The sequence below is a fragment of the Dipodomys ordii genome, unplaced genomic scaffold (assembly GCF_000151885.1).
Source record: "Dipodomys ordii isolate 6190 unplaced genomic scaffold, Dord_2.0 Scaffold12, whole genome shotgun sequence".
NCBI lineage: Eukaryota > Metazoa > Chordata > Mammalia > Rodentia > Heteromyidae > Dipodomys > Dipodomys ordii.
In genome coordinates this window covers 20,300,897-20,316,545 of record NW_012267228.1, presented here as the reverse complement: position 1 = coordinate 20,316,545, position 15,649 = coordinate 20,300,897, and the positions used below count along the sequence as shown (strand labels likewise).

At 41.4% G+C, this 15,649-nt stretch overlaps 1 protein-coding gene across 3 annotated transcripts in view; it reads left to right on the top strand.

Moving 5' to 3' along the window:
- Positions 1-15,649, top strand: part of Ptprg (protein tyrosine phosphatase, receptor type, G) — a 684,041-nt gene that overhangs the window by 628,181 nt on the left and 40,211 nt on the right. For all 3 annotated transcript variants that reach the window (XM_013010502.1, XM_013010503.1, XM_013010504.1), the window contains one exon: positions 7,890-7,981. In XM_013010502.1, the coding sequence (XP_012865956.1) occupies positions 7,890-7,981 (92 nt within the window). The remainder of the gene's footprint in view (positions 1-7,889; positions 7,982-15,649) is intronic.

Sequence of the window (15,649 nt, the reverse complement as noted above, 5' to 3'; positions counted from 1 at the left end):
TATTCGCGGGCATGGCACTGTAAATTTAAATGAGGGCAGTCCATAAATCAGTTAAGATTGCTTAATTAATATGCGGCAGCCGCTCAGCTAACTGCCCACTAGAGTCTGCAGCTAGGATTTTGCACTACACACTGCTAGCAAACTTGCAGTGATGTGATTATAAAACCCTTGAGCTTAATTTGAAGAGAGAGACTTGATTTCTGATCTCAGAATAGCAACATTTGGTTGGTTTTCATACAAATCAGGAAACCCCCCTCCCATGCCTGGCAACCGTGGTACTGTGGAGGACAGACCTTTTGGAATGACCCAAGGATGCAGGATGGGAACAGTATGGGGTCTTTATGCAGAAATTTGGCCATTGTGGGTGTTAGATTGTGTCAGCTTTCTGGAAGTTAATCAATGGGGGAAGACATTAAAAGTATAGAGGTTTTTCTACCTATATTTGTAGTTGACTCCATTGTGTTTAGAGTAAACCTCTCTTAATGGGAATGTATGCTGATACTTACAAAGCACCATCAGAGCAGCTGTGTGTATGTGTGGTGTTGCGTGTCATTAGTCAGCCAGGCCAATTAAACACAGCCATGTGCTGCCTGTATGTGTGTGTTTCTGCAGGGAGCTCAAAGACTTGAACTTGACAGCTGATAAGGGTCAGTGTTCACCGCACTGGTTAGAAGACTGCTCAACACACGTGCTGTGCTTTCACAAGAGTAGAGTTTATTTATTTATTTTTGGTCGGTTCTGGGGCTTGAACTCAGGGTCTGGGTGCTGTTCCTGAGCTCTCTTGCTCCAGGCTAGCACTTTATCATTTTGAGCCACAGCATCACTTCCGGCTTTCTGGTGGTTAATTAGAGATAAGAGTCTCATGGACAGGGTCACCCTGCCAGGGCTGGCTTTGTACCGCAGATCTCAGTCTCCTAAGTAGTTAGGATTACAGGCGTGAGCCACTACTGCCTGGCTTCAGAGTAGAATATTTGATTGTTGAAAAGTCTCTGCCCCTAAGGACCTTCCTCATTTGAAAGAATAGAAAGCTATTTTTAGAAATTTTAGTCCATGAGCTGAAGTCCTGATCATCAGCCTCCTTGTCCCATAGACTGTTTAGAAGCTAGACACTTGCACAGTGTAATCTACCATGAGGCTATCAGACACCATACAGATCCGGCCCACAGGAGTAGGATATGGGCTTAAGACCAGGGGAGCTGCTAATTAGGATCCATGCAGACTTACCAGCTGCCAGATAGGATAGTTTATATTACCCTCTTGATTTCCAGTCAAGCCTTTCTTAGAAATCTCTCTCAAATATATAGCTCATGTAGGTTTTCCAAAAAGGATGAATGAATGAAAAATAATAGGAAGCCTGCTCACATTTGTCTCCTAGAACTTCCTGTGGAGCTGTGCAGAGATGTGAACCGTCAGCGATTCTTGGCTAAGCATTAGATGTCTTTGGGTTTTGGGTGGCATGTCAGAACCTTGTTGTTTAGCACATGTATACCTGTAAGTAGGAAACTCTTCAACTCGGTATCCAGAATATTCACTCTGTGGAAGCATACCACATGTGAATCTAACTTAGGAACCAACAGATTCTCAGTTTCCATTTAATTTTCATTCTGTTCCATAGACCCATCAAGTTTGAATTGAAGAAATCGTATATACTGAGTTGTCTCCTTAGGCCTACCTGAGAACATTCAATGAACATCTTACATCACTCACTGTTTCTTAGGGATGGGTTTTATTTTATTTATTGTGAAAATACAGTACAGAGGGGTTACAATTACACGAGCAAGGTAATGAGTACATTTCTTATCAAGCATTGTGGCCTCCTCCTTTGTTTCCCCTTATCATCTCTTCCCATCTCCCCTCTCCTCCCCCCGACCCCCAGGGATGGGTTTTAGAAAGCTATATAGTACAATGTCTTCCAAATTTGTTCAAGTGGCAAGACACTTGGAATTTAGTGTCATCAGAATACTACCAAGTAAATAGCAAAGTAAATACTGACAAGTTCTTCATCTCAACAATTCTTCATAGAAAGCAAAATAAACTTTGCTAATCGACATATAGCAGAGTCTACAAGAGAGGCTTAAAAGGTAACTTGAGGGGAACATTTTATTTGAGAAATATGTCTTTATGTAAGAACAATAAGTCTTTGGTAGGGGGAGGGAGGTGTCCTGGGGCTTGACCTCAGGGCCCATGTGCTGTCCTGAGCTCCTTTTCCCTCAAGGCTACCACTTGAGCCACAGTGCCACTTCTGGCTTTTTCTGTGATGAACTGGAGATGAATCTCATGGACCTTCCTGCTCCTGCTGGCTTTATGCTGCAGTCTTCAGATCTTAGCCTCCTGAGTAGCTAGGATTACATTCATGAGCCACAAGCACCCAGCTCTAATAAGTCTTTATTAAACCAAAAGCCTTTATTCAGCAGTGGGTAGCAAAACAGTTTGCTCTCACATCAGAATGCCATCCTATTTCTAAGAACATACCATTCTAACAAAAATAGAACCAAGGACCTTGAAATTTTCATCCACATGTGTGCCTCTGCATTGGACATGATTATGAAATACCTTTGAGCTCTTTATTGACTGTTTCTTATCCCACATGGGATCATGTAAATTCTCTTCTGACAAATCATTATTCTTATTATATCTCCCACTGAAGACTTTTCTTTTTAGTGGCTTCTTAGTGACAGCACTGGAGACTCAGGAACCTTTGTCCCTTTGTCACAGTAGTTCTGAAATAGAAACAATGTACATGGCCCTCCCTGGGGAGGAGAGACTTTCAAATACGTAGACTGTGCTCACCTGGGCCTACTCAGCAAGATTTATCAGGAGTAGGTTTCAGCTTGTATGGGTATTTAAAAAAAAGCTCCCTAAAGTAAAGAGATAATGCACAGTATTGGCTTATACCCACTGTTTGACTCAAACTCTGATGAGAGATTTATTCTTTATAATGCTGCAAAATTCAACAGTATACTAAAATAGGGATGCTTCGAATGTCATATATAGATATACTTCAAATGTAGATTAGGGGAAGTACATGACAAGAAACTTGGATTATCAATAGGCCAACCAGGATCAATAAGAATATGCTACTTGTCTTCTGTTTCTCAAAGAGATCAGAGAGCATCCTGGAGCATGGAGAAATGGAAGAATAAAATGTATGGTGGAGACTCACTGGATTAAAATTGTTGTCAGACTTGAATTTTTTAAATTCAATTGTTAAATACTACTTCCTCATTTCTCCTCTTTATGGTATTTCCATAAGCATGTGTTGTGTAGAGCCACAACAGTGGCCATTGATGCTCTAGATACTCTGTTTCATTCAAGAGGAGACTTTTAAGGTAAGTTAGGTGAAATAGAAGTGGACCTAGATAGAAAACTGAAATGGTTTACTCAGTGACGCACATCAGCTTTCTAAGAAATTCTATCTGCATTCCCCTGAGCTCAAAATTTGAGACAATCCTGCTCTTTGAACAAATCACAGGTTACAAGTTTAGATGTATTAAAATGCCCCAGGGGGGGGGCAGGTGCAGGGTTTGCTTTTCCTCCAAGTCCCTGCCTTTGTCTTTTTTTTTTTTTCTGATACATGGCTGACGGTCAAGAAGCAAATTTTTTTTCATGGATTTCTAGGAAGTCAGCAAATAAAAATATAGTGCCATATGATAGCAGCTGCTTTTCTAGAATATAAAGCTGCAGCGTAGAATTTGTACATGCGAGCTCTTCCTCACAGTGTGGGATGATAGGTAAAAGTTTAAAATTAGCCAAATGGCCCTTTGAAGAAGCCCAAGGTAGATCCCTAAGAAATTAGTAGTTTAAATACTGCTTAATACCTCAATGAAATGGAAGACCAAGAAGATATTTGTAATAAGGATGTCAGCTTGTTTGTTATCAGGGAGATACTGTATAATATGGTTGATTACCCTTTGTTACTAAAACAATAGAAAATGAACAGTGTCACCCCTTCCCTTGCCTTCTCCCAGTTTTCCCCTCCTGACCCGCCCCCACAAGTCCATTTTCAACAGTGGCTAATGCGTACCACTGCTGCATTTGTTTACACTTTGTCTCGTCATTTCTGTGTTTCTCTCTTACCCTCCCCAAAACAGATAAACTTATAACAGGACAAAAGATACAGAAAAGAAAAAAAACAGTTACGAGGTGGAGGGAGGCTCCTGTATTCATGTCTTGGAGTTCATTTACATAGATATCATTTTATATGATCATATGCACATAGCAATTGAAACTTTGTGATCCTCTCTGAAGAATATCCTCCTTTTGTCTAACTGTTTGAACATCTAGAGACCTGTATAATTTATCGTGTCCAAGTGTTTTTTTTTTGTCTTTTACCATCCAGTGTGTTTACTTGTAGATTTATAGGCACATTCTAATTATGACAAAATGAGGGATATGATGCACCCTTCTGTATATCACATTTATAATAACAGAAAGATATCAAAAGGACTATTCGTCATTGGAACTTTTTTCTGTATTGGCAAATGAGATGATCATAATTTAACAGTGAGTATAAATTTTGTCCACTCAAATATTTAGTGGAAAAAGGAAAAATGTCGTTTAAAAAGTCCAAATGCTATAAAATGTTAGAAGTTAAGCTGATTATTGAAATGTGCAAAATGCAAATCAGTTACAATGATTTTTTTCTAGTATTATTTAGAGAGGTTCCTTTGCAAATAAAATCTGTTCCTATTTTGCTTTAAAAAAAATCAAAAATGGGCTTTGCTTACAATTGCCTGAGATCCCAAGTTGGCTTTGTCAATCCCTGTGTTCAATTCTTCCTGTTCGCCAATACTCCCTATACGACATTCCTCACATAGCAGCCCAAAGGAATTTCTTGAAAGAAATGAATCCATGTCAGTACATGGACTGGAACTCTCCCTCCCGTCCCCCCGTCCCTCCACTGTCCCTTGCTCTTAGGTACCAGGGAAAACCTTCGAAGGCCTCCTGGCTCTTGGACAATGGGCCTTTGACCCTCCTTCCCAGCCCTTCCTGCGGCAGCCTTTCTCTGTTCTGGTCATTGCCTTCCTTTCTATCAACTGCCAGAGTCACCCTGACGCACTTGCTCTAGCTACTGGATCCACCTAGGCTGGTGTCCTCTCTGTTGCTTATCAAACTCATCCTCCTTTATTGGGAGCCCTTACCCGCACCGTTTGTCACCACATCATTTATGTGTTCTCCATAACTGCTATTTGAAACTTTGTAGTTGGATTTCCTATGAAAACGTAAATGTCATGAGGGCAAGGTCTTGGCTGCCTTAATTATCTTCCTCCCAGTTTCACTGAAGATGACTAAGAAACAGTCCATGGGGAAAAGCGTGTAAAAAGATTTTGCCCCAAAATACTTAATACAGACTATCACAAAGAGGAGAACTGAGTGATTGTAATTGATCCACCCCTCCCCCAATCATTTCCTAATTTCTCTGTACAGATCCTCTGTTCCTTACATAATTCTCTTCAGTCACTCCAGCATTTAGCCAGGCTTACAGAAGTGATTTGTGAGGACTGTGGACAGTTGTCCAGAATGCGTTAATCTGTGCACACAGTGCCATGGAGTGGGTGCTGAATAAACATTTGCTGACTGCTCTCAAACCTTCATTCTATGGAATAATAATACACAAGAAATGCATACTAAGGAAAGACACCCCCTGCCTCAATCTCTGCAGCTAGTTAGTTGCCCACCCAGGTCTTTGTGCAGCATGGTGCAGATGTTCGGGGCTCTGTCTCCCAGCTTCTGACCCTCATTCCCAGTTGTGTGCTTTTCTCTGGCAATCACAGAGTTATTTTGCTCCAGGGAAAATCCATTATAAACAGCAGCACATGGGGCTCTGCAGTGTGATTTGCTTCAGTACACACTGCTTTTTTTTTTTTCCTCCAAAGATAATGTGGAGCCTTTAGTGCCATACGTAGCTGAGAGACTGGCTAAACTGTCTACCCTCTAGAAAAAAAAATCAACATGACAGTTTGTTCTTCTCAAGTCCAAGACTTTAACACTTGGCTAGTACTAATAGCTTTGACTAATCGCTTTATGTGTCTAAACTTAGTAATAGACTTAGTAATTCAAATCTTGAAATAAAAGTTCCTTTTCTTTTTCCTCATGCAGTGTATCCCCGGCTGTTAAACTCTGATCTTCCTGCCTCAACCTTTGTAGTGTTCAAATTATAGATGTGTACTGCCCTGCTTGGCCCAGAAGTTAATTTTGTTTGTTTTTTCCATTTGTTAAAGTGGACGAAAGTTCTAGTTTAGAAATCGGGCTGTTATTTCAAATATAAAAATCCCATGTTTTCACCTGGATTTTTCCGTCTTTGCACACTCAGTAGCTGTGGTGAGACCCAGAGCTCCATCATTTAATATGCATTTCACACCCAAGGAAGTTGAGTCTCAGTAACTGAGTCTAAGTAACTACCCCCAACATAGGTAAAAGCATCTATGAAAGTCATGAACTTCCTTTTATTACTTATATTACAATTGTCAGGTAATTCATAGCAACAAAACTTTGTGTGTGTGCTGTGAGAAACGTGCCAAGCATTGGGGTTGAGTATGTTCAGTTCCCCATATTGGTATAGAGGACCAATCCAGACTGATTCAAGAGCCATGCCCACAAATGCCAGAGGGTGCTGCTCTCCGTGTGACCACTGGCTCTGGCTAAAGAAAAGCACCTGCTCCTGTGACCTGTGACCTTTGCCTCAGCATTTGGTAATAGCTACGCTGTAGAAAGCGATGACAGAAAACCGAATGACTCTCTGTCTCCCCATTCCCCCCACCCCCGCCATATCTTTGGTTTAGATAGAGGAAGCTTGATTTTTCTTCTAACCCTCTAATTCCTTTTTATTTTTGGAGGTGGGGAGCTTCCTAGAAAGATCCCGGGCCACTTTGGACTCAATAAGCAACACAGGAGCTGGAATTACAGGCTGCATTGTGTGTCCATGTTGTTAGTGAGGGAGATGGTAGAGGAGTGGGGACAGCCCAGTGACACAGAACACCAGAAGGATGCTGTCTGCTTGGCTAAAAGACCCAGCAGTAGGGCCAGCTATTGTAAGGCCCCTCCGCCACATGAACAGGGACCCTTCTCTGGTCACAATAGCCATTCACGCTGAGCGGCCTCATTAAATATTCAGCCTGTGCTTCCGGCAGCTCATTAGGGCTGCAATGAGCAGTGACGTGGAGGCAGGAAAGCTGAGGGCCGGCCAGCTTCAGCGGGCAGAGGCTGAGTGAGCTGCCGATGGCTTTTTGTCCACTGCGTTTCCTATGATGACCAGTGTGTGCTCCCTGCTTTGCTTGAAGTACAGGTAAAACCCAAACCAAGCCCCAAACAAGCAGATGACACTTAGGGTCTCCTGTTTCTTGGTGTAGCTCTTCTCTGACTGGGGGGGAGCATACTTGTCCCCTGCAAGTTCCCTGGCCGCCCCACCCCCCTTTATGGAGACAGCAGTCTGAGGCTTCAGGTACCTTGGCTAAACACAGACAATATGATAACTGTTGTGTAGTTGGGCTGTTGGCTGCTTGGATGACTCCATTTGAGGGGTTCAAGGTATAGTTCTGAACTCAGTGCTAGGGTACAGGAGAGGAGGGGATTTCTTTGTAACCTGTCAGAAGTAGAAATATTGTGTGTGTGGTGGCAGGGAGGGGGATGCTGTGGCTTACAGAACTGTTTGCTCTGTCTGTGGTGAGTTCTCACTCACCTGAGGGCTCAGTGCTAGGAGATGGGTATTCCCCAGTCATTCTGGCTTCCTGCGCAGGTGCATTGCTGTCCCCCTGTCGTCTTCTTCCATGGCTCTGGCTCAGTGCTCTGTGGTTTGTAAAGCTGGGGAACCTGGTGGAAAGAGAATTGAAAAATGATTGAACTCAGAATTTCTCTGGTCTCACTGTTGGCATGTTTTGTTTCCCACACAGAAAATGTTTTCAGACTGCCCATTTCTATGTGGAAGATAGCAGTTCACCTCGCGTGGTCCCCAATGAAAGTATTCCTATCATTCCTATTCCAGGTAAGTAAGAGGCAGGGGGTTCTTTTCCTTTCTGTTTGGTTTTATGTGATAACTATGACAAAATATTATTTGTATAAAAGTTTTTTTTTGATGATTCCTCAGCCGAGGAGATCCTAGACTAAGAGCACTTAAGTAAAATCTTTGCTTCTGTGCATCTCTTCAAAGTAATGCGATGAACTGGGTTAATATAGCCTAGAATCTCATGGAAGGGAAGTAACAGAAAAAAGGGAAAACATACAAAGAGTGTATCATCCGCTTGAACTGTATTGCATTGTCACAAACCATTGTGTGTTAATGTGTTCATCACAACTTGGGGTATGTTTCTAAAGGTAAGTTTTCTCCTGAGATGCTTCATTTGGATGGTGATTGGTCTTCATTAAGAATGTTTGACTATGATGTTTGTGTGCAAGACTGGGGATGGATATGTTACTGCTTTAGGCTGTATTTCATTTGTCCTCAGACAAAACAGTAAGACACCCAGTGTTAGGAATTGGTAGAGTACACTGTAAGGAACCTTAGCAAATGCCATAGGTATTTAGAAGGGCAGCAGTGAGTTAGTAGTTAGCAGGTACGATGTGGAATATGAAGCTGTCACCCTCCATAGAATTCCTTTGGATCACCTTTGCCCTCTGAACTGCTGTGTTTCCTTCCTAGCTTCTAAATACATACATTGAGATATTTACCATCTGGACATTCATCATTCTTTTGTTTATCGAGATATGACTTGTTTTTATAGTGCCAACACCTCCACACCCATAGCTCCTCACCCCATTTGTCTGCCTCATTCTCCTGACATGTTCTTTCCATCAAATGGATTTTACTTGCTTATTGTCACTTCCCACTAGAATAACAGCTTCATAAGGGCAAGCAGACGTGTTCCTAATCATGGAATAACACCAGACACTTAGTAGGCATTCTTTAACTCGTTGATGAATGGATGCATACTTGAATGGCTGTCAGCAAAACTTCCTTAAAGTTCTTAAAAGGCCGCATGTCCAGCTCAGAGGTAAGGTTACTTTTGGGGTAGCAAAAAAGGACTGCTTCTTGGTGTTGGCAGTGTTACTAGGTATGGCTATGGCTAGGGATTTGTCACTTTTAAGCGTCCATGAGGTGAATCACTAGGTATTGCTGGAATCGGCTGTTGTTCCATCCATTCTAGTGAACTTTCCTAAAACTTCACAGAATCAACAAAGGCAGCAGAAGAGTTTCCTTCATTCCTGTGGGATCGTTCCGTACTGCCTGCAGAAGACTGCCATAGAGATGGGGCTAGGTTTGTGTTGCCATGTGTTCCCTCTCCACTGACTTTTATCCTTGGTGGAAGCAGATTGAATGCTTCTTGTGAGAGGAGAAACAGCCGACAGGAATCATCAAGCTTGATCACCACGGCACAGGTTGTTTCGCTGAATCTACCAGACTTGATCAGTAGCACCAGTATACTCTCTTTCCTCTAGCAGCATCCAGAATATGTGTTGATCACTGAGAAATTCCTGGGAGTCTGTCTCTCCTCACCCTACTCATCTAACACAGTTGCTGTGGCTGTTCAGCTCAAATTCATTTTTAAAAAGATAAGCGCTGAAATGCTTGAGCTATTTTTCAGTTTTTATTTTCCTTCACCTACTAGATTAGAAACCAGAAAACCTAGGTTTTCCCCCCTAGCTGCACCATGATTTTTTTTTTTGGCGGGGGGGGCAGTGGATTGGCGGGGGTCACTGAATTGGCTTCCCTATGCCTTTCTTTTATTTTTGTCAGTTGTGGGATTTGAACTCGGGGCCTGGGCACTGTCCCTGTGCTCAAGACGAGAACTCTACCACTTTAAGGCATACTTCCAGTTCTCTATGGGTTCATTAGCGATAAAGAGTCTCATGGACTTCCCTGCCCAAGTTGGTTTTAAACAATGATTCTCAGATCTTAGCCTCCTGAATAGCCAGGATTTCATGTATGAGCCACCAGCGCCCAGGTAAAGCCTTAGTTTTTTGCATGTCTTCTTGACACTTGAGCCAATTGTAAAGGTCATCTGAGGTGACATGGAGAAGTGTTTTGGAAACCCTAAGTGAAGACAGAGGTGTAAGCTGCCGGGATCTGTCTTTTCAAGTCATGGCATTGGCAATCTCAGCTTCTATAGAGGGAAAGCATTTTCCTGGTCTCAGAGTCACATTCCCCCTAACACAGATCCACATTCACCAAGTGGGGCTCGCCTCACACTGGTTTCCCTTTGGGGGGTGTGGGGGGAGGTTAAAACTTTCAATTCACCAGAACCTGGTACCTACCAAGTGCTAGGCTTCAGGCAACTACCACCGTACCGGCTGACTTTTAAATCCCAAAGCCTGAGTGGAATCCAGAAGTTGTGTTACAGGTGGGAAGTGCATTCTTGATGAGTTGTAATACATCTGTAAGACTGAATGGCTTACATGGTGTAAGGCAAAAAGTATTACATAATGGGCAAATAACGAAGGAAAGCTTTAGTTAAATTTCCTTAGGTAGTGATACTCATTTAATCAATAACTATCCAAAGCTTATCTTCTATCTCCTGAAGACTCGTTTATAGACATTTTTGAAGCTCTTTAAGCTATCTCGTACTAATTCCAACTGCAATGTGGGTTTACAAGATCCTTAATGTGATCTTAATATATATAGCAAAGACAGTTTTTTCTGTGGTACTGGAATTTGAACTCAGGGTACATGCTTGCCACGCAGGTACTTTACCACCTGAACCACACCCCTACATTCTTTTGGCTTTTGCTATTTTTCAGATAAGATCTCATGTGTTTGCGCAGGTGACCTCATATAGTCCTCCTCTATCCTACTTGGTGGGATGTCAGCCTTGGTCACCAGACCCAGTGAGGGGGTCTCCCTAACTTTTTGCTTAAGCTGTGATTACACGAGCTATCTCTCCTGGCCCTGTAAAGACAGCATTTTAAGAAAGATTTTTTTAAAAAAAACTTGTCTCATTTATCTTAAGGTAAAAATCTGGCAATGCTGGGAACCAAAATTATCACAGCTAGGATTAGGGACATAAGAATGAACTCATAACATAGGAGTATCCAATGTGGGGCTGAGAAGGTAGCTTAGTGGTAGAGTACTTGCCTAGCAAGCATGAAGCCCTGGCTTCAACTCCTTAGTACCACATTAGCAGTAAAAACTGGACATGGCACTGTGGCACAAGTGGTAGAGTGCTAGCCTTGAGCAAAAGAAGCTTAGGGTCAGTGCCCAGGCCCTGAGTTCAAGCCCCAGGAGTGGCCCAAAAAAAGAGTATCCAATGTGAAAACGTGTTCCCAAGCATAGTGTTCAGTTACCATAAAAGTGACATTCTCTTTTTAAAAAATATACATTTATTTATTTCACCCATTCAGTGTGTTCACTTGTAGATTCATAGACAAATCCCGAAGCCATGCAGCCTTATGTTTCTTTGGTTCTGGCTTGCTTTACTTAATGTAATTTTTTCTACATCTTTCCATTTCCTTATGAATGGTACAATATCATTCTTTCTGATGGATGAGTAGAATTCCATCGTGCATATATGCCAAATTTTCTTGATCCATTCATCCACTGAGAGACATGAATTCTCTCATTGGGAAGATTTTGAATTATAGTGATTGCTCTGGGATGATAATGGGGAAAGCAGGTTATAAAAGGAATAAGTTAAAGTGTGAACTTTGAATGAAAGGAACTTATATATATATATATATATATATATACACACATATATACATATGTATATATTTAATCTTTAAGTGGTTGCACAAAGAGGTTTCATTCTATTTTTTTTCTCTAGTAGGTTTTCAAAATCAGATGTTCCACAGTTACTGATTTCCCATTGTTACTGTACGAGGATCAAGTGTAGTTTAGTGTAGTAACCAAGCTATCAGAGTTATGTCTTTACAATCCATATTACTTTTTTCCTCCCTCTTCTCTTTGGAGACATGGTCATGCTATGTAGCCCAGGCTGAGCTGGAACTCATGATCCTCCTGCGTCAACCTCCCAAGTGCTGGGATTACAGCTAAATCCACATTACTCTTAACATTCACAGATAGGATTTAAGATGTCATGATCTGGGAATATTCTCTTTTCCCCCTCCCTTATCTTCCTTTCTTCTTCCTTTCCCTCTTTTCCCCTTCTCTTCCCTATCCTTCTCTCCCCACTTTTTTTTTTTCAATCGTGGGGCCTGAACTCTGGGCCTGGGCACTGTCCCTCAGCTCTTCAGCCTAAGGCTAGTGCTCTACCACTTGAGCCACAGCACCACTTCCAGCTTTTCTGCTTATGAACCCAGGGGCTCATGCATGCAAGGCAAGCACTCTACCATTGAGCTACCTTCCCAGCCCTCCCTCCTCACTTTTTTTTTCTCTCTTTGTCATTCTGGGGAATCAAACCCAGGGCCTATTAGGCTAGTACTCTACCAGTGAGTATACGTATATTCTTTTGAAACAACAAAGTTGAATAGTATTTTGATCGCATTTATTAATAAAGGTAAAATTATATAACAAGCAAATGCAACTTTGAAATGACATATTTGCTTGTAATATCATTGTTTCTGACATTAAACATGTATAAACATTTTAAAATCAAAACTTAGTTCCTGAGATCATTTCTTTATAGAACTCCCCAAATGTGCAACTTGTCCAACACAAATATTCTTACAAATGCTTTTCTCTGGGAATTAGAAAATCTTAACTTTCTAATAAGAGCATGAAAAACCAAAATGCTGTTGCTAACCAGTAGCTTGGAAATCCAGAAAGGATTTATGCCTTTCCATCAGTTAAAATACATCTTAGTAATTTGAAGGTCACTGGTTTCAGCAGGGTGCCAGCCTAAAAGGGGGTTTTAAACATACAGCTTAAAGCCCTTGGGCTTAAACCAACCTTGTTGGCATATTTTATTTATATAGAGATTATCTCCAAAGGAGATTCATTGGTCTTTTGACTATCATGAAGCCTTTTCTTTATTGACTTTTATTGTGCCATGAATGAAAAAAAATGAATTTCTTTTTGATGTCCGAAAATAAAATGTTCCAATCTCCACACCAGTTCTTGTAACCTGAGGATCTGATTTAGATAACTATCTAGCTGTTGTCTTCTTGCAGGAACTAAAATCTTGATAATTTTTCTCCTATTTCATGATCTCCTTTATCTTCCAACGTTGACACGGAGGTACTACCCAGCACAGAGGCCTGAATTTGACCTGTGGGAAAGGAGAAGCAAGTTCCTGCACTGGAGGCATGCTTAAGCATAGCTGATAACCGCCCTGCTGGTGGGACTTGACTGGGAGGTGGGAGAGTAGAGAAGGTCCTAACAGTATTCACTGGAGCCAAGCTCCATATTAGGCCATTATGTCTTCTCCCAGTTCACGGTCAGATTTGGTTGGAATTTGGAATTGAGGATAAGGTTAAGAGAGATCTGATAAAGATTAAGTACTTTTGGTACAGGGATCTTGGAAATTTCTCTCTCTTTCTCTCTCTTGGGTGTGTCTCTGTGTATAAAAGCTCATTTCTCAAGTAAACAAAAGTGGATCTTTTCTTAGACCTAAAGCCAACCAAGTCATCTAACATTGGCAAGCAAATAAATACTTTCACACTGCATTTATCTGGCATCTTCAAGGTGACTGATCTACTGTTGAAAATGTTCTGAATGACTGAAGCTTACCACAAAGCAAAGCGTATTATTTCAACCCTTGTATTATTGGAAACATTTCTTTCATGTGTCAGTCTATGAAAGCAATGCAGTATGGAAGAACCTAGTCTCTGGAGTCTGCCCCATCCTAGTACTAGATAGAGAGAGGCCACGAGCCTTGGGCAAGTGCCCTAGTCTGTCTTAGCCAGAGTGTACTGTATATAAAGTGGGAGGAATCATAGCCCTTAACAATAAATCTCTCATTTATCTCATACTTGTTAAATAACCAGCACTCTTTTATTTTTTTATTATGAAAATACTGTACAGAGAGGTTACAATTACATGGGCAGGATAATGAGTACATTTCTTGTCAAGCATTGTAGCCTCCTCCTTTGTTTCCCCTTCCCATCTCTTCCCATCCTCCTCCTGCCCCCCCAATCCTCCCCGCTCCCCCCACCCCACCAAAGTTGTAAAGTTTGTTTTCAACATAACGACTTGTACATCTCATTGTTGCAATGGGTCCACCTGTATCCCTATTTAGACGATTTGTTTTTCCCATTCCCCTCCACAAATTATACTGACATCAAATACAGTGAAAGCAGGGGTTATACTGTGGGGGAGGGACATACAAAGCAACAAAGAAATAATCTTATAAATGTGTTAGAAACAATCGCATGAAAGAAAAACACATTTGAATATATATCTTAGGGTTCATTTCCCTAATATCACCTTATCTGACCTTTTCTGCTTGACTCAGACATATACTAGATATTGCAAATAAGGGAAACCATGACACCTATGTTTCTTTGGGCCATAACCAGCAGTCTTATGAGGCCCTTTCCTAGTTTGATTTTCATACCTCTGTGAGGTTGGTATCGGTGGTTGTTTGTTTTTTTTTATTTTGTTTTTCCATTTCACAGATAAAGGGAATCTAGGTGAGGAAAAGTCTCAGCACTATGCAGTCTGACTCTGGATCTCTGCTCTCACCATTACCTTTAAATGCCTGAACTACAGCAGGTGCTCATCCCTGGGAGCAAATAGAGTAATAGACCCACAGTCCTACAGGAGCTCAGGCTGAGGGATGGTAGGGTGCTAAGGCTGACCTGACAAGCAGCTCTTCTCTCTTTAGGGTACAGTCAAAGCCTTGGCTACTGCTTTTCCCTTCGAAATATCAAATCAAAGATGGCAACAGGAAAGTTAACTTGTTCTCTATCAGATTTTCATTAAAATTAAGAGAAAGCAAATTTAACATACATGAGTATGAGAACTCTTAACATATAAGCGGTTTGCCTGAGAAACTGAAAGCATTAGTGATTTGTTGGAATCTTACTGCCTTTTGTCCTACTCCAAGCTGCGGTTCTCTTTTAAAACTTTTCTTCTTGATTTATAAAATGAGTATGAAAATCACAACCTTCCCTTTGAGTGCATGTTAATACACATAAAGTACCTAGGCACTAAGTCCTATGCTGATATTCTCTGTCATCCTTCATAATTAACTCAGACATTTAGCTGGCAATAACACGTTAATGTTGGACATTTCCTTATAACACATAGGCCCTGTCCAGATAAAAACAGCAGGTTTAGCCCTAGGGTATTGTAAGGAATGACTTGGCCTTCTGCTTAGTGAATTTTATCATCACCTGGCTCATTAAGAGACTTTATAGGAAAATGTATAAATACGATTGCTGCTTAAAATACAGGAAAGAAATTAATGACCTCTCCACTATTTACCTTGAATGAAAGACAAGTGATCTGTAATCTGGGTAGGTGGTGGGCCGTCAGCCTGCACCTCAGGGAGCACCTGCCTGTCTGGTAGTAGTACATTCTTGGTGGTGTCTACAAACCCAGAGGGTGTGGCTAGACTTACTTGGATAAAGGTGCAAATGAGAGAGACTAGTGAGTCATCTATTTCCCTGTTAGCTCATTTTGTTCTGCAGGATTTCTGGTGCATCTAGCTCTGGGATAGCAGACAGACTGAATTCTAGGCCATGTGTGTCATTAGCTTAGATATTCTAGTTGAGCACTTTGCAGGAAAAAATAATCATCATAAACTATGAACCTGAT